Source organism: Plecotus auritus (assembly GCF_963455305.1).
Source record: "Plecotus auritus genome assembly, chromosome: 2".
NCBI classification, from domain to species: domain Eukaryota; kingdom Metazoa; phylum Chordata; class Mammalia; order Chiroptera; family Vespertilionidae; genus Plecotus; species Plecotus auritus.
This window is the reverse complement of record NC_137771.1, coordinates 161,571,434-161,591,251: the sequence shown is the minus strand read 5'-3', so window position 1 is coordinate 161,591,251 and position 19,818 is coordinate 161,571,434. Positions and strand designations below refer to the sequence as shown.

The 19,818-nt window shown below is 41.3% G+C and overlaps 1 protein-coding gene across 1 annotated transcript in view; it reads left to right on the top strand.

Moving 5' to 3' along the window:
- Positions 1-2,410: 2,410 nt before the first annotated feature.
- DRD3 (dopamine receptor D3) overlaps positions 2,411-19,818 on the top strand; it is a gene marked incomplete at its 3' end in the record, with an annotated part of 42,083 nt that continues 24,675 nt past the window's right edge. The window contains exons 1-2 of the mRNA XM_080655076.1: positions 2,411-2,438; positions 11,046-11,350. Coding sequence (XP_080511202.1) covers positions 11,081-11,350 — 270 coding nt within the window. The 5' untranslated portion in view covers positions 2,411-2,438; positions 11,046-11,080. The remainder of the gene's footprint in view (positions 2,439-11,045; positions 11,351-19,818) is intronic.

Here is a 19,818-nt window from a genome sequence, read left to right as displayed (position 1 = left end):
TTCCCAGAAGAAAATCTCAACATCTTCAGTGGCAATCATGAATAAGAGTTCCATTTACTTTAAAGAATGAAACTTGTTCAGTGTAGTATGAATAAAATGTGCCAGATTAAAAGTAACAATTGTTGATCTTCACCTAAACTTCACCTGAAAGTAAGGACCACTTCACGCACCACTCACCTTCCAGTCTTAGGGCATGTTCAATATAGCTAACAATGCATTTATGTCCTATACATAATGAGCAACCTTCAATATGGCACCTAAACTCTCTAAGCCTCTATTAGTTTGCTATGGTTGACAAAACAAAGTACCACAGATTGGGTGGCTTAGACAACATAAATTAATTTCCTCACCGTTTTGGAGTCCAGAAGTTCAAGATCAGCATGTTAGCAGATTTGGTTTCTCCTGAGACCTCTCTCCTTGGCTTGTAGATGGTTCCTTTCTTGCTATGTCCCCACAAGTGTCTCCCTGGTACCTTTTCCTCCTTTAAGGACACCAGTTAGATCAGATGAGGGAAGACCATAATGGCTTCATTTTAACTTAATCACTTCTTTAAAGATCTTATCTCCAGATATAGTCACATTCTGAGGCTGAGGCTTCAATATATAATTGGCATGGAGGGAGGGGTATAATTCAATCCATAACAGTCTCTGTAAACTTGGGCATCCTGAGGATTTATGTAAGATGCAATCAAGAACATGAATTAGAAAATGCTTTATAAATTATGTCATAATACAAATATTGTATCATTGATATCATCACTTTTGTCACTATAATTATCTCTATGATATATTGTCAGTCTCTTGGGAAGTATAAATTTTCCACCTTTCAAAGAATTATTGCATAGTGGTTAAGAGAACATGCTTTATCGTTGGCCATGTGGCTTGGTTGGTTGGAGCATTGTCCCATGCACCAAACGGTTGTGGGTTCAATTCGTAGTCAGGGCATGTACAGGAGACAACCAATTGATGGTTCTCTCTCTCTCTAAAATCAATAAAAGCATATCCTCTGGTGTGGATTTTTTAGAAAGAGAGAAAACATGCTACAGAATTAAAATGTCTAGATTCAAATCTTGGCTAGCTTTGACCTTCAAAATTTATTTTAACCTCTCTAAGCTCAATTTTCCTATCTATAAATTGGTGATGTAAAAATAGTACCTACATTTGAGAGTTACTGAAACTATTAAAAGAAGGAATGCATTAAATGGCTAGCTAATAGCACATGCTCAATACGTGATGGTTGTTAGCAGCATTTAGAGCTTGTTGCTGCTGCTGCTGCTGCCTCTTTCTCAGCCAGCAGAGGTCCCCACACTGAGACTGGCTTCCACATGACAGTCTGCACTGCAGCTGCCAAGCACATCCCCTGTCGTTAAAGAAAGCAGTGAAAGAATTAACACTCTGTCTGAAGGAAGAAGAAATCAAAACAAGAGAACAGGGAATAGTTAAGGTTCCATGGTAAACGTTATGTGAACAGGTGACTGACCATGAAGTAAAACTACCCAAGTTCTAGTGCTGCTTTCGAAACAGACTTTCATCAGCATCATCCTTAGTTGCATCTCACTTTAGCCAATGCCAAAGTTGAGTTAATAAACATTACTCACCTATACCCCAGAAGAACAGTAAGAATGAATTGGCAAATATTTTTGTCAAGTTCTATGAAAACAAAAAGTGCTGCTAAATGAACATTTAACATTTCTCACAGTATTAAGCTTATTTCATCTCTATCACATTATATTCCACGCCTCGGTTTTTCTTCCACTGTAATATATTTTCTTTAACCTTCTTTTCCCACGCAGGCTTACACCTCCAAGTTCAATTATTCTGTCAGTTGTGTTTAAAATTGTACTGATTTCTATTAACCACTTGTAGTATGAACTTGTTCCTTCTGCTGAACCAATCATCTTCACACCCACCAAAAGCTCGAACGGCAATTAAACTAAAGAAGATGAAGACATTAAAGCATAGAAGGAAAGACAGTGGGAAAGTGGGATTAAGAAGAGCACTGAGGGGAAAACACACATGTGCTGAAAAGCATAGCACAGAGCGGATAGGGGCATAGAAGGAAGAGTAGAGCAAGGTAGGAAAAGGATCCTTCATCTGCCTACGACCCCTCTTTCAGCACCAAGGACAGAGGCTCTGAGGGCTGCCCCAAGCAACAGTCAGTTTAGGGTCCCTCCCAAATCTTCCACAGAAAACGGATGCATTCGAAAGCAGCTATGACACGTGCAGTAAGGTCTATTAGAGAAGCTGGGAAAGCAGCACGCAAGTGATGTCACCTTAGAGGCAAAAATGGGTGATTTTCTTTCTGTTCATGTCCACAGTCTCTGTGTCTTGGGAAAAGCAAAGTTTGCTTTGCTTGGGCATGTCTGCTGTCAGTAAATGGCTACAGGAGCTGAGGTGCGCCTACACTTCAGTCTTCAGAAATCAAAAGAAATCTTCAGGGTAAGTAGTTTTTCTTTTTGTGTCTACTTTAATACGCAGTGTTTTTCTGGAAGGTTATTTAATCAGTTTAGGGTTCTGGGGTTCTCTAAGAATATGCATTGAAACTCTGTACTCTCTCTTACTTAAAAATCTAAAATCCTGAGGAACCTGATTGTATTTTTTTCTCATTTGGGGGGCAGTAGAAATCTGTTCTTTTTTTTCCTCATAAAAATTAGATCCTCATGGGTTCTAGTAGCTAAACCAAGGCAGAATTAAAAGATGGAAAATAAAAATAAAAACTGTTACTATTCCTGGGGTTTGTATGAAAATTGATTGTATTCCTCTTAATAGTGTTACTTAATTATAAGGGTCTATTATTTTCAACTCCCCCAATTCAGCACCCTGGTAATCCAGGACTGAGGGTTTGGAGAGGCACTGTTTTCAGTGGTCTATTTAAAGCACAGCTCTTTCCAAGTCAGAATTCAATTATTCCCAACAGAGATATGCAGTACTTGAGATGATGATTGTGTATGTTTTCTGTAATGATGGCATATAATTTTGAGGGTATTGTTGTTGTTTAATTATGGGACTTTCATTACTTACTGTAGCTTATTGGGTCAATGGAAGTTGTTGCAATTAGGCATTTGTTCCAGTTCATGCATTTAGTTTAATCAAACACTATTAAAATGTATGCACAAATAATAGTGCCATAATAGCAAAGTGGAACTTGAATTTTAAACTTATTCTGCATACCAGTTTGTACTTTATAGGTGAAGTCCTTTGTTTACTAATACTAAAAGATCAGTAAGATGTCCATCCCTGGATAAAAGTAAAGAATTGCTGCTTGACATAGCATTGGTTGGATCTCTTGTAGCCAAGGAGAAGCAGATGCAATATGAGAGTCTTACCCAGACACTTGTTTATTTATAGCTGAACATTTTCAAGGGTCTGCATGGTTAACAGTGAGCCAGGGATGTTGAGCAGAGAAAATACTGACAGTATCCAAAATGAATATCTGATATTAAAGCATCTATACAGAAGGCTGCTATTATGAAATATGAATTAGAGCAAATACTGAACAGATTTTACTCAATATTAAATTCAATTTCTAATGCATTGAAGTTTGTCATCAATTAATATTTGCTCATTGATTGGCTGGTATATTGATTTCCCCATTTTATCTATGATTAGAATGCTAGGATGCTCAGTCCTTAGTGGTTGTAATGAAAAGTGAGGATGCTTTGCTTTCTTGAGCAGGTTTAATTAGGGGGAAAGCATATTACCTTAGCTCTGAGATCTCAGTAACCAGCTAATGGTTTTTCTCTGTACATTTGCCAATAATGTAAATGTGCTCACATATGTAAATATGCTATGTATTTCAATGCACTTGTGAATATTCATTAGGAAAATAAACTAGACTGTAATTTTCAAGAATAAAATGCCATACAAATGCTAAAGACTACATTTAGTAATAATGACAATGTAACTCCCACTGTTGCTATGTGCAGTGTGCACCTGCATTGACTTCACTGAGCTAGGTCAGGTGATGTGCACAAGATACTCTTAAAGGGGGAGGTTTTAAAATTAGTCCCCATTTCATTGTCTCTCTCACCCAATAGTGGGTAGTTAAGAACATAAACTCTGGAAGCAGACAGCTCTTAGGTTGAATCAGCTCCATCATTTACTGATGTACAACTGCAGGAAGATACTTAACCTTTATGTTACTTTCTCCATCTGTAAAAATGGGGATAGTAATAGCAACTACTTCCTTTATCGGGTTGTTGTGAGGTTTAAATATGATAATGCTTATAAATATTAGCTATAATTATTAACTTTTAAGGCAATATGGCAAGTCTGCATTGAAGCCCAGAATGAAAAATATCTTCGAGACTAGAGGTCAGAATGTAACTGAGACCCTGGCCGGGTATCTCAGTTTGTTGGAGCATCACCCAGATGCACCAAGGTTGAGGGTTTCATCCCCGGTCACAGCACATTACAAGAATCAACCAAAGAATGCATAAGTGGGTAGAACAACAAATTGCTTGTTTCTCTCTCTTTCTCTCTTTTTCTCTCTCTGTCTCTCTCATAAAACTAATAAATAAATTAATTTTTTTAAGAATGTAACTGAGTAAACAATTAGAGACAGCAAAAGACAGAGATCCATGACACAAGTGATTTGGTCATGGAACCCGCTATCTAGGTGTTTTGTTCCAGGTTTAGGAAAAACCATTTCTACCTGGAAATGACCGCCACATCAATTTCACTTCCAGCATAGACATCAAATAAGTCATGAGTTTTAGATTAAAGGAAACCAGAGATCAAAGCTGGGCTCAACGTAGCCCTCTACACATTGTGTAATCTTGAAGAAGTTACTGAACTTCTATCTCTCAGTGTTTTAATCTATAAAAGGCACTATCAATATCTATCTTCAGGGCGGCTATAAGCATTAAAATGAGATAATATGTGTAAAGTACTAATGCTTGGCACACAGTAGCAGCCATAAGCGGTAGTTACTATTGTCTGCAGGAGGAGGTTGAGAGCTAAAGGTGTTTGGTTTGGGTTTGTGTGTGTTTTTTTTAATTCAATAGCCTTAAGGAAAGAAAAAATATTACAATACTGGACATATTAATAAGTATCTTCCTAACAAATTCAACAGGAGCCTGGTATGGAACCAGATGCCAAAGAGGCAACCCACAAGTGTCTCAGGTAGACTGTAGTTCAGAACTGAGGTATTGAATATCAGCAAAGCAAGACATATAGCAGAGCTGATGGGGGCATGACCACTCTCTGTCCCTCTGCTTTTTAAAGATTATGCTCTCACTCTAAAAAATGCTAAAATAAACTATAAAGACCAAGATTAGTCAATATTTTATAAGAAATTCAAAGGCTTATTAAAATTTGTAAGTGGTGTTATATATAATGAATCCAAAAGAGTAAAACCAGCAGTAATCTTCTAATCCTTGCTTTCTCCACTTTCTCACCTCCCATCCACTCTTCACTGCTCACACTCTTTGCTGAGGTCGTCAGTAACCTCCTAATTTCCAAGTCCATTAGATACTATGCAATTGTACTTTATTTGATGACCCCTTTACTTAGTCCCACTTTTCCTTTAACAATAATAGCTGCAATATTTCAAGTGCTACATGCCAGACATTATGCTAGAGCCATGATTCTCAATGGGGAAAGCAATTTTACCCCAGAAGGGACAATTGAGAATGTCTGGAGACATTTTTGGCTGTCACAATTTAGGGGAAGGGAACTGCTCCTGCCATCCAGTGGGTAGATGCCAGGAAAGCCACCAATCATTCTAGGACAGATGCACAGGACAACCCCTCACAACAAACTCAATAGTTACAAGCCTTTGCATCTATCATTTTGATTACCATAATAACCCTGTGGAGTGGATATGATTATTCTCATTTTGCTGATGTGGAAACCAGGCTATCATTAGGAATTACTTAGAGAGTGATTATTAAGTTAATGAATTCTCTAGGCTTTTTGCTTCTCCTACCTGAGACCAGTTTACTATCTGTTAGCATATCTATCAGAGGGAGAAAGAAAGGAGAAAGTCCAGCTGGTTTAAAAAAATCTAAGGAGAGAGGAAGTTGAAACAATTAGCTGAGAGATAGGAAGTAATCTAGCATCTCACTCATTTTCTGCTTTCATCTCCCACACCCGCAACTCATCAGGAACTGCTGGACAACCTGCTGCTATAAAGAATCAAAGACCGGAGACAGTACAATGCAAAATAAAAAATAAATCAGAAACCTTTGCAGTTGTGGTTCCAACATCAGGCTCAGAATTGATTTTCAGAGTTGAAGGTTCCCCTTCACATAATTAGTCATTGACATTCAGCTGTACTATTTTTAATTAGCTGTCAAACCTCGGCAGAGTAAAATGTCCAGCAAGATGGTAACAAATATCCCCAGGTTTCCTCGTCCCTCTTACCTGACAAGTGAGAAGAGGCAAAGACATTAGCCAACTGCACACCCCAGGAAATAGTGATTTCTGGCCACTGCTTTCCAAGGTGGCCCCATTGCAGATGGAAAGGCTTTATGGGATTTAGCCTGCCTCAAAGGTGAAAATATCCTTAACAATCAGAAAGCATTGTATTTTTCCAAAAGCTCTTGGCAACAGCAGTGCTATCTCCAGGATAACAGCTGCCCTTCTCCAAAGAATGAGGAAATTATAATTATTATCAAAAATTATTATTATGCTTTAAAATATATCAAGTGCAAACAGTGTGCCAAAATAAAGAACAATTACTTTGAACAATTCTCTGAATTTGATCCAAGTCAGCCTCCCCTTACAATCATTTATTCATTTTAACACTTACACATTCCAGACTGAAATATGAGGTAGGAAATGACAGCCACGATTAGGCTAATCTCCTAATCAAAGCAGAGCTGCGGATATCAGGAGTGGTATTCACCAGCCTCTACCTCTCCAGGACCTGGAACAGAAGTTCCCATGGAGGCCCATATGCTCCATGTCTGATATTTTAGCCATAACCAACAAATCATTGAATAAAATGTTTCATCCTTCTGCCTTGACAAATATGGCTTCCTAATATGAAAGAACAAGTTTGAATTTAGCATTCCTGGGCCCTTAAGAGTTCCATACAAAATGTGAGAGGGCAAGAGAAGCTGTCCGCCTCACCCATCCTATCCTAGGGACTCTTTCTTCTTCTCTGCCCACCTCAGGCTACACCCAAGCTGTTCATCTGAGCTCCCAAAGAGCTACCACATGAACCCAGGGCCCCCACATATACATGGCACCATCTACACTCAGGGTGACAGATCCAGAAAATACCAGTGCTGGCCTAGAAACAGGCTCCAAGCGGTTTGGGCTGAGAATTCTGTGATCTTAGTGCCCAGAGCATGTTCTAAAAGGGGTGTGTGGAACCAGCCGATGTGGCTCAGTGGTTGAGCACCAACCTATGAACCAGGAGGTCATGCTTTGATTCCTCGTCCAGGTTGCAGGCTTGATCCCCAGAGTGGGGCATGCAAGAGGCAGTCGATCAATGATTCTCTGTCATCATTGATGTTTCTATCTCTCTCTCCCTTTTCCTTCCTCTCTGAAATCAAGAAAAATATATTTAAAAAATAAAAGGGGAGTGTGGGCTCTTGGTGGACCTGCTCCTTGGTGCTATGGGAGGGTGTGGTCTCATCCTGTGCAGAGGATGTGACCAGATGGGGTCCAGAGTAGGGGCCTCTAAAGCACAAAGCCTGGGGCCAGAGGCCCTCTTGTCCAGGTCTTAGGGCAGTGCCTTCCCCCAGCACCTGGTTGTAATGCTCCACTACCCTTGGCACACAGGCATTCCCATAGTTTTCTTCAGGACATGGTACTCTCGATCCCCACAGACACACAAACTTGGCTCTACTTGTCCAGTGGGCCCCAACAGGCTGGTGTCAAGAGGGCAGCTGATGGGTTCTGATGCCTTTCCCACTCTAAGTCCACAGTCCCCACAGTTTGAGGACTGGCTTTTCCCAGTGGGATAGTAACATGACAGTTGTTATGGCTTTTAGATGCCAAGGAGAGTATTGCGAGAATTAAAAGGCCTGTGTGCTAGTTCTAATAAACTGTGTGACTTAAGACATGTCATTCATCTATATGGGTCTCAATTTCCCTGTTTGAAGAGTGAGAGCATTGAACTAGGTCAGAGGGTGAAAGGGAGTGGTGCATGAGTCACTGGCCCATGGATGTGGGATTCATGGTGGGTTGGGGGGGGCGGGGGGACTTCATAGGGCTTAAACACTCCTCTAATTGGAAACCAATCTTTAAAATTTAGGTTTCCACCAACTTACACCATACACAAAAATAAACTCAAAATGGATACAGGACTTAAATATAAGACAGGAAACCATAAAAATACTAGAGGAATCCACAGGCAGCAAAATCTCAGACATATGCTGAAAGAACTTCTTCACTGATACTGCCCCTAGGGCCACGGAAGCCAAAGAGAAAATAAACAAATGGGACTACATCAAAATAAAAAGCTTTTTCACAGCAAAAGAAACCATCAACAAAACAACAAGAAATCCCACTGTATGGGAGAACGTATTTGCAAATGTTATCACTGATAAAGGTTTAATCTCCAACATCTACAGGCAGCTTATACAACTTAATAAAAGGAAGATAAATGATCCAATAAAAAAATGGGCAACGGACCTAAATAGAATCTTTTCTAAAGAAGACAGAAGGAAGGCCAAGAGACACATGAAAACATGCTCAAAGTCCCTAATTATCCGAGAGATGCAAATCAAAACGACAATGCGTTACCATCTCACACCTGTCAGAATGGCTATCATCAACAAATCAACAAACGACAAGTGTTGGCAAGGATGCGGAGAAAAAGGAACCCTTGCGCACTGCTGGTGGGAATGCAGACTGGTGCAGCCACTGTGGAGAACAGTATGGAGTTTTCTCAAAAAACTGAAAATGGAACTCCCATTTGACCCAGTAATCCCACTCCTAGGAATATATCCTAAGAAACTAGAAACACCAATCAGAAAGGATATATGCACCCCTATGTTCATAGCAGCACAATTTACAATAGCTAAGATTTGGAAACAGCCTAGGTGCCCGTCAGCAGATGACTGGATCAGAAAACTATGGTACATCTACACAATGGAATACTATGCTGCCATAAAAAAGAAGGAATTATTACCATTTGTAGGCACTTGGATGGAATTAGAGAACATTATGCTAAGTGAAATAAGCCAGTCAATGAAAGAAAAATACCACATGATCTCACTCATTTGGGGATAATGAAAAACAGTATAAACTGATGAACAAAAAGATAGATACAGAGGCAGTAAAGCATCAAACAGACTGTCAAATTACAGTGGGAAGGTTAGGGAGAGGTGGGGGAAATAAGAGATCAACTGAAGGACTTATATGCATGCATATCAGAGTAACCAACGGATGCAAAACAATGGGGGGTGAGGGCATGTATGGGAGTGTGGTGGGGGGGGGGGCAATGGTAAGATATGTACACATATAATACCTTAATAAAAAAATTAAAAATAAAATTTAGGTTTCAAATGAAATTCCACACATGGATTTCCCCTAAATATAAAGACCACCATATAGCCTCTAGACTCCATTACTCTCTCCCAACCCTCCTAAGCCCTATGTGAGATACCAGAGAGAGACTGGGAGATTGAAAGAAGTTAAGGGAGACAGAGGGAGGCAGAGGAAATGGCAAATAGTAGCAATAGAGGATGGGAAGGAGGAAATAAGGACAGGGGGTGGGAAGCTAAAAGAAACAGACCAGTAAAAGAAAAAGAGCTAACGCTTATATCGCTTTCTAGATGTCAAATTTGGCTTTCAATGTCTTACATATAAAATAGCTCCTTTAAATATAATGAACAACATAAACTGATGAACAAAAATAGATCCAGAGACAGAGAAACATCAATCAGACCATTAATCCTCAGAGGGAAGGTAGGGGAGGGTGGGGGTAAGGGGGAGAAATCAACCAAAGGACTTGTATGCATGCATATAAGCCTAACCAATGGACACAGACGACAGGGGGGTGAGGGCATGAGGGGGGGATGAGGGGGGTAATGGGAGAATAAGGACACATATGTAACACCATAATCAATAAAGGAATTTTAAAAATAAAATAAAATAAAATAAATAAATAGCTCCTTTAATCCTCACCAAAACCCTATGGGATGGGTTCCATCATGTCCCCCATTTTAGAGGAGGAAAATGAAGCTTAGAGAGGTGGATTAACAAAGTTAGGAAGTGGTAGGGCTGTGATTCTAATTCTGCACCAGCTCCCCATCTTACTCAGCCCTGCACAACCTCTCAACCTCATGCCCTTTCAAATGCCCCGGCCTCACTTGCTTCAGCCACACTGGCCTCCCTGCTGTCCCTCCCATACACCAGCGTCTTGTCTTTTCATCGGCTGCTCCTTCTGCTTGGACAACTCTTCCCCCAGAACTCTGCACAGGTGGCTTCCTTGGGTCCTCAGGTCTTGACTCAATTGTCACCTCCTCTATGAGGGCCTGATTATACTGATTAGAAATTGCCCTTAGATACCCTACTCACACACACACACACACTCCTCTCCCTCTCCTTACCCCCTTCCCTGATTTACTGTTCTCCAAAATACACACTACATCTTTTATTTATCTTGTTTATTAGTCTTTTCCTCCTGAATAGAAGCTTCAAGATGGCAGGAATTTTTTAAATCCTCACCTGAGGATATGTTTTATTGATTTATTTGTTTTTATTGATTTTTAGAGAGAGGAAGAGAGAGAGCGAAAGGGAGAGAGAGAGACATGTGAGGGAGAAACATCAATCGGTTGCCTCCTATACATGCCCCCACTGGGGGATTGAACCTACAATCTAGATATGTGCCATGACTGGGAGTCAAACCCACAGCCTTTTGGTGTATGAGACAACACTCCCAACAAGTTGAGCCACCCAGCCAGGGCAAGAGGGCAGGAATTTTATCCTTTTGCTCATTTCTGTATTTCCAGTGCTTAGAACAGTGCTTGTCATACAGAAAGTGCTCAATAAATATTTGTTGAAACAATAAATCAGATTATGTATGCAAGCAGCCCAGCTACAAAAAGTCTGATTTTATCAACATTGTTTTCTGTCTTCTCCCAGGATACCCATTGGGGTCACTGCTCTCCCTCTGGGCTATGGCGCCACTGAGTCAGCTGAGTGGTCACATCAACTCCACCTGTGGGACAGACAACTTCACAGGGGCCAGCCAGGCTCGCCCGCATGCCTACTATGCCCTGTCCTACTGTTCGCTCATCCTTGCCATCGTCTTTGGCAATGGTCTGGTGTGTGTGGCTGTGCTGAGGGAACGGGCCTTGCAGACCACCACCAACTACCTGGTAGTGAGCCTGGCTGTGGCAGACTTGCTGGTGGCCACCTTGGTGATGCCCTGGGTGGTATACCTGGAGGTGAGTGAGCCCAGGTTCCGGCTGCCCTTGTGACTGTGTTTGTCCTTGTCTTCCCTGAGCTCCTGGCCTTCTGGGCTCAAAATGCTCCCTTCTGGGACCCAGGGTCTGGGGAAGGAAGGAGACCTCCTGTCCTTCTCCCTTTCATGAGGGAGCTGAAGATTTTGAGAATAGTCATTATCCAGCATCATTTGCATACATCAGAACCAGGGAGCTGGGAGTGAGTCTGTTCCCGGGTCTCCAGTATCCAGGTAACCAGGCTTGAGTGATGGGACTCAGCTTTAAAATGCATGAAGTTGACTCTCTGTGCCAGGCATGTCTCAAAGACATGAGGGGCTGGGGAAGACAGTCAAAAGGCACCTTCATCAGTACATAGAAGTGAGAGTGTACAGGAGGGATTCAGGAGAAGGGTGGGGAGGACAAAAGGAATTATAGAAAAAAATGAATGAATGAGGAGAAAAAGTCTGCAAATAGATCAGACTTCTTTAGATGGTTCAGCTGCCCTCAGACTTGGTTCTTTCCTCCTGGGAATCAGCTCTCCACAGACTGCTGCTGAAGGAACAGACCAAACCTTCAAAGTTGTGTATATACATATATATTTAAATATGTTTTTATTGATTTTAGAGAGAGAGGAAAGGAGAGGGAGAGAGAGAGGCATCAATGTGAGAGAAACATCTATCGGCTGCCTCCTGCATGCCCCCTACTGGACATTGAGCCTGCATCCTGGGCATGTGCCCTGACTGGGAGGACACCCAACCAACTGAGCCACACCAGCCAGGCCTAAATTTATATTTTTGATGCCTCCATTAACAGTACCGAGCCCTCACCAATCAGATAATGCAGCAGACCCCAGAGAATTATTTTGGAGAAAAGTATTTCTTAAATTTGAAAGTGTTTTCATTCAAAAGTGTAAAGCAGAGTCAGGAGGTGATCAAGACAAAACATACATTTGCTAACAAAGAAATCAGGATGCCTACAACTGTTCAAGAAATAGATATTCTTACCGAGAAAACATGCAATTTACTGAAGAGTTTTCTTAAAGTCATCTTAATATACTATTAATATTTCTCCTCTGCACTGTGTATCATTCTAAAGAGGTATCCAATGAGTGATCAAAATGGTGCTATGATTAAGAGAAATTAAAATTCATCAAATTAATATCTCAGTTAATATGAATAGTGAAGATGACAGTTAATTAAGTATGACATATCACAGGAGAGCAAAAACCTCCAACATAGACTGCCTAGGCTGCTTTTCGTATTAAAGAATGACTGGGAACTAAAATTAGACTTGTGATCTCAACAGGAAGGTATAAAAAAAAGAAAATAACAAAGAAATGGAAAAGTAGAAAAACAACTAGGATGATTAGGAATAAATTTAACAGCTCAAGCAGCAATTTTTAACCATTTTCATCTCATGGTACACATAAACTAATTACTAAAATTCTGCAGCACACCAAAAAATATGTTATATTTTTTTGCTCATCTGACAAAAAAAATAGGTATACTTTTTATTTATTTACCCAAAATAATAATAATAATAATAATAAATACCTACACTTTTTGCTCCAAAGTGACTTTTTTAAAAATCAGGTGCCTATATAAAGATTGCTGGTACCAAGAATTATCAATCAGATGCAACTTTATTAGGTGACATGACCACTAAGATGCAACTCTATTATATGACATATATTTATGGTTCAAGACACGGCATTCACACCAGATGGCTATTGCTCTGTTGGTTGTTGTCATTTTTTATTTGACAATCTAAGGGAAAAGAGGTCAGTGACCCTGATGAAATAGTCAGGTATTTCATGCTTTAAAAATTCTTGCAGTACTCTGGTTGAAAATTGCTGGTCTAAGAGAATACTCTGAGGAAAATATATGCATTTATCCTTCCCAGTTAGGATAATCCTGATGGCAAAGGGTCTTGTAATTATCTTGACTTTTCTGTCAACCCCAATTAGGCTGAGACAGTCTTAAAGTCAGAAGCTATGTGTTCTTTTTTCCTGTAGTCCAAACACACTGGTACATCATATGTGCTAAATAAATATTTGAGACATGAATGATTAAATGAATCTTTTCTGCAATGTCTGCATTACATGGTCAATTCCTGCTTATATCAGTTGCTGCTGTGCCTATTATAACAATGAACTATTTTTTTTTTACATTCAATAATAATGAGACTGAAAAGGAGTTAAAAGCATGTGATATTTCTGCTCAAAGGTAGGGCACACCTTAGGTGCTATAACCTAGTATGGATTAGTCAATAATTCAGCACACCACCATCCACCCACCAAGATGTTTCTGTCCATCCCTATACCTTACAAAGGTTCTTAAGTCTTTCGGAAAGATGAACGTCAGAAACAAATGCAGGAAGAGGACTTTCAGTCTAATAAGCACTTTAATTGCCTCTGAAATGAAACCAGGGTTGTAGTGTCTGTGACAAGGTCATTCAGGTGTACTCCTTGTCTGTCCATTTGTGATTGCTTCCAGGACTCTGGATGAACCATATTAGAACATCTCTGTGGATATTGGTATAGGAGAGGCATATTGTGACTTTTCCACATAGATACTATGGCAGCCCCTCTAGCCACACCTGCCAAAAAAGATAATGCCCCCTTCTACTGCTGAGCGTGAAGGACAGCTGAGTCTGCAGAGGGCAGGCATGAAATCTTGCCAAAGGCTCAGTGAACCCCCTGCAGGTTGGATCTATATGTTTTCTCCTAAGAAAAGAATTCTGGTGGAGCCCTTGGTCTCCCCTCGTGAAAACCAATATGCCCTCTGGTGTAAGTGTTCAGTAATCAAGAGCATGGACCAATAAGTCTACAATAATATAAAGGAGATTTGAGGCAGCAGAGACATCTCTCCACTGAGAAATGGGCTTTAGCACCTGCACTTGGTCCTTCTCACTTGCTCCTAGGCTCTCGTCAATGCACCTGAATATCTCTGCATCACTTCCCCCAACAGTCCACTCAGGATAGGTGGGGACTGCAGAGAAAAAAAAAATAGCTATTTCCCTAGAGTGGCTCAAAACTTCTCACTAAGGGACTTCACTTAAGTCTAATTAGCCAGAAATGGATCATAAAGCCACTTTTGGCTGAAATGGACAATAGGGGGAAAAAAGTGAAAATGTGGATTGCATTGAAAAAGATGTGAAGCCTGGGCCGGGTGTGCTCAGTGGTTAGAGCACCGACCCTTGGGCCAAAGAGTCTTGGATTGGGTTCTCTTTTGTGATGTTTAACGCACTTATATTAGAACAGAAAGGCAACCTGAGCAGCCAGGGCAACATCTGGAATATTAAACTCAAAGTGCTTGGGTCACCGTGTGCACAACCTGGCTTGCAGGTTTAATCCTAAGCCCTCTCTCTCTCTCTCTCTCTCTCTCTCTCTCTCTCTCACTTACTCTCTCTCTCTCCCTCCCTCCCTCCCTCTCTCCCTTTCACTCTTTCTTAAAATCAATGGGGGGAAAATATCCTTGGGTGAGGATTAACAAAACAAAAAAGTTGTGGAGGTAATGAATTGCTGTGAGGTAGGCAATGAAATGTCACATATCACATAACATCATGCTTCTGATGGAATTCACTGGGATGAATGTCATTCTAACACAGACTCGTGCTATGAGAAAGACTCAGAAATTGGAGTCAGAAGATGTGGAAATTAAGTGTTTAAAATGGAGGTGACAATTATTCTTATCTCATAGGATATGTGTTAGGCTCAACTGTCATTCAATGAGGAAGTGTTTTGGTAACTAAAAAGTGTAATCTCTAAATATCTCAGTTAAGACATGTTTAGTTTTAAGTAAAAGGAAATTTACCTCCAATGGACTTAAACAGTAAATAGAATTCATTGGCTCTCACGCCAGGCACTTTAAAAGTCTGGTGATAAGTGGGCTGCAGGCACAGCTGGAACAGGAGTCCATCTCCACTTCTCTATGATCTCTCAGCTCTGTCTTTTTCCATGCATTGGCTTTACCCGTCGGCAGAGGGTAAGCTATAAGCCTCACATGTGCACAACACAAGCAGGAGGGAAAGTCTGTGTCCCCACATTTCTAGTAGATGCATCAAGATGTGCTTTGATTGAGCTGGCTGTGGCACATGATTTTCTCTGAAAGAATCGCTGGATAGAAAAGTGGGTTTCGCAAAGAAGAGTTCCTTCCATGGAGCACATCAACTGCGAGGAACCTCAGGGATTCCCAGTAGAATCTAAGGCCTGTTGGAAAGAGGGAAGGGGATAGTCAGCAAGTAAGCACCATGTGGCTTTCATGGTTATCATTCTCATCACTGAGGCATACAGGAGCCTGGGCTTGGGCAGTGTTTAAAGGTGAACACGGCCCTCTTCAGCTTTCTCTGGGCCCAGGCCTAGCAGAGAAGTTTATGAGAAAAGCCATACAGGTGACCTCAGCATAGTTATATTCTAGAGGGCTCTGGCCTGGCTGTCTCTTTAATTCATTTTGCAGTATTTTCTCAAAATCTCTTTTCTGTGCCACACCAAATAGCTCTATCTTAGATTCCCTCTCAAGCTTTTAATTTCCAGCTTTAGACGCTACCAGCTGTTTGGAGCTTTCCTCTCCAAGCACAACCGTCCCATTTTGTTCCACTCAGTTAAGCATTTTTGTGATGTTTTAATGCACTTATATCAGGACAGAAAGGCGACCTCAGCAGCCAGGGCAACATCTGGAATACTAAACTCAGAGCGCTTGGGTCACCGTGTGGACGGCAGAAAAGGCTCAGGCTTTAAGAAATGTAGACAAGCAAAACAGAGCAGTGTGGGTGCAGGCAGGGAGACTCCCTCAGAGAGAGTGCTGAGGATCAGGGAGTGATGACAGGAAAGAGCAGCTCTGTTTGGGGAGCCTTGGGGCCTTGTAATGATTTTGATTATTAGAAATAAAGGAGAGTGCATTTCAAATGGGCTCCTCCGTGATTTTGATGTACCCCAAATACACACTGTTGGGTTTATCCAGATCTACCAAATGGGAATTTCCAGGGGTGGCCTTGGAAGTGCATAGTAATCATAACCAGTCCCCCAACCCCAGCCCCACTCCCACCCAGGGGATTTGTGCAGCCAGCCAGCCATCTGCTGCAAACTGACATTTAGAAACTACTAATCAGAAAAATAAAATAAAAAACACCCATTTCACAGATGAAGATATTGGAATTCAGAGAAATAAACCTCCTATCTTGCCCCACAGCAATCCCCTCTTACATATATATATATATATATATATATATATATATATATATATATATATTCCAAATGGGGCAACAAAAATAAAATGAAAGAGGCTAATCTGAGAAGTAATTCTATCCTTACCCTTTGCCATCCCCTCAAAGCAATTAAAAATCTATCCCTTAGAGCAAGAATTCTTAGTCTGGGGAATCCATCAACTTGGTTGTAAATAAAATCACTTCCTTATTTTCACTAAACTGAAATTTAGCACATCCACCCATTATGCATCGACCCACAGCAGAAGAAATCCTTAAATATCACCTGTATAGCCAAAACCGGCTTGGCTCAGTGGCTAGAGCGTCGGCCTGCGGACTGAAGGGTCCCGGGTTCGATTCCGGTCAAGGGCATGTACCTTGGTTGCGGGCTGATCAATGTTTCTAGCTCTCTATCCCTCTCCCTTCCTCTCTGTAAAATATCAATAAAATATATTTTTAAAAAAATATCACCTGTAGAAATCACAGATATTTACATTTTAGGATCGGATTGCAATTGTTACACACACCTTGAAGTACCATTTAATTCATTAGTACTTTGAAATTATAGGAATTTTGGCCCTGCCACTAGCTCTTGTCATTTAATGCCTTATTAAGGAAGCACATAAACTTAAAATACTTTGGTAACTATATTTCAATATAATTGGTATCCTTTGTGATCCATTGTATTTTATTATATGCATGTAAAAACATTCTTCTCAGGAGGGAACGATGAGGCCAAAGATTCCCACAGAACAAAGAATGCTTAAGGAGCCCGTTTTGGGACAACCATTTCTGAATATAGTGCCAACACACACCCAAACACACACACACACAGACTTACTTCATACACACCCTCCAGATCAGCGCTTCCCAAACTTCCCAGGCAGTAGGAATCACTCCAGGGACTTATTATTCTGAGTGGGGCCTGAGAATCATTTTGTTTAGCAAGAGCCTCAGGTGCTTTGGGAAATGCTGCCTTATAATCAGTAATTTTGGGGAATGCTGCCGCAGGCTGTGTCTGTTGAAAAAAAAAGAAAGAAAGAAAGAAAATCAACAGCCAACTTCTGTACCTGAAGACACTTTGTTGCTTACTCCCACTTTCTGTATTGCCAAAGGGAGCTAGTTATATTCATTAGCAAGTGAGAGTAACACCACCTGGCTGCTCGATTATTCTGAAGTGAGTTATTTATTAGAATTTAGGGGGAAGGTAGAATCATGTCTCTAAAGAGGCTTAAATCAATCAGACTTTTTTTCTGCTATAATTTCAAAAATCACTTTACCTTTCACGTTCTCCCAACACTTTCTACTTATCTCACTGACAGCATTTAACACTTTGTATTATAGTTGTTTTCTTAATGTCTATCTCCTGAGCCCTCAATTCACCCACACCCATTCACACATTTCTCCCCCTAACCTGCACACACTATATTCTGAGGCCCTGGGGACCAGAAACAAACAAACAAACAAACAAACAAAACACCACGTTTAATTCATTTCAGTGCACCTACCCAAGCAAAGTATCAGGCGCATAATGGGCAATCAATAAACATTGGATGTATGGGTGGATGAATGAGCAAACGCCAGCTCTTCTTCCTCCTGAATTATCAGGATGAAGTTAAATTGTACATCTCCCAGAAGCGGAGTGTTAAGGTGCTGACCTGTGAGAGGCAAAAGAGAGTTCTGGTTAATATTAAGGGCTTGAAATGCCAGCTCCTTTTACTAGTAATGTGTCCTTAGGCAAACTGTCCAATACCTCTCAGTCACCATTTTGTTATCTATAAATTAAAAATAATGTTTACCTTATTGGGTTATTATGACTATATACATCCTCTGTAAAAAGTTTTTCAGGGTGGGGGGAGGTGGAAGAGGTTGTAGGGGGGATAAATGGTGACAGAGGGGAAAACAAAATAAAATAAAGAGAAAATAAAGTTTTTCATTCTCAGAATTCCTATAAATTCATATTTGGCCTTATTTATATGGATCCAAATGGTTGAACTAAAATACAGAAAGTAGCCCTGCTGGCACTAGCTTAGTGGTTGAGCATCAGCCCATGAATCAAAAGGTCACTGGTTCGATTCCTGGTCAAGGCACATGCCAGGTTGTGGGCTCAATCACCAGTCAGGGGCCTGCAGGAGGCAGTCGATTGATGTTTCTATCTCTCTCTCCCCCTCCCTTCTTTTCTCTCTAGAAAATAAATAAATAAATAAAACGTGTTTAAAAAATAAAAGAGAGAAAGTAAATCCATAGCCAAATGAGCAAAAATGATGACTTCAGAGCTAGTTTGGACTTCTCACTGATGCTTTTAAACAAAATATCTTTGATCAGAGTATGTCAAAATAAAGTCTGCAGATTACCAAATCTATATATATAAAAAGGCAACTACCATAACGGCCATAACGACCTAACAACTAGTCGCTATGACGCCTACTGTGGCCAGTGAACCAGCCCAATCAGGGGGTGGGGCCAGTGGCCAACCTTGTGGCCCCTCTCCCCTGCCAGCCTGACCCTGATCAGACTCTCCCTCCCTGATCAAGAGTGGTGCCTGCCAGCCAAATACCCCCTCTCACCCCCCCCCACACCAGCTGGGCCCCTGATCAGCCCATCCCACCATGATAACCCGCAGCCCCTCCCCCCGGCTGGCCCCACCCCAGATCTGCCCCCTTACCCCGATCAGAGGCAGGGAAGGGCAGGCTGGCCAACCATCCACAGCCCCTCCCCATGGCCAGCCCCACCCTCAATCGGCCACCCAATTCCAATCAGGGTCGAGGCCTGATGGCCAATCGCCAGAGGCCCCTTCCCCCAGCTGGCCCAACCGGCCAACCTCCTGCCATCTCCTCCCCATCACAGGCCAAGCCCCAATTCACCCTGATTGGGGCTGGGCTGCCGGACCCCACCCATGCACAAATTTGTGCACTGGGCCTCTAGTATAGTGATAAAACCAAATGTTACAGCACCATCTTTAAGCACTATCCTTTCAACAATGTCTCCTTTTTCCTTGAGAACTACTTCAGAGGCAACTGGACCTATTTTTCACTCTCCCTTCCTCGTAATTAGCCATTGGGCCTGCCCAGCAGGGACACCCAGCTACAGCCAGGGACACAAAGCTTCACAGGTTTGTCCTTGAGAACTATGATCCCCAAGGATGGCAGCCCTACAGATAGGAAGCTGGCAAAGGAACAAAAGCTTGGCCCCAAGAATGGCATTAGTGGACATTCTGAAAGTGGCAGTCTCCCTGACAATCTCTCTCGTACAATAAGGTTATATAATTT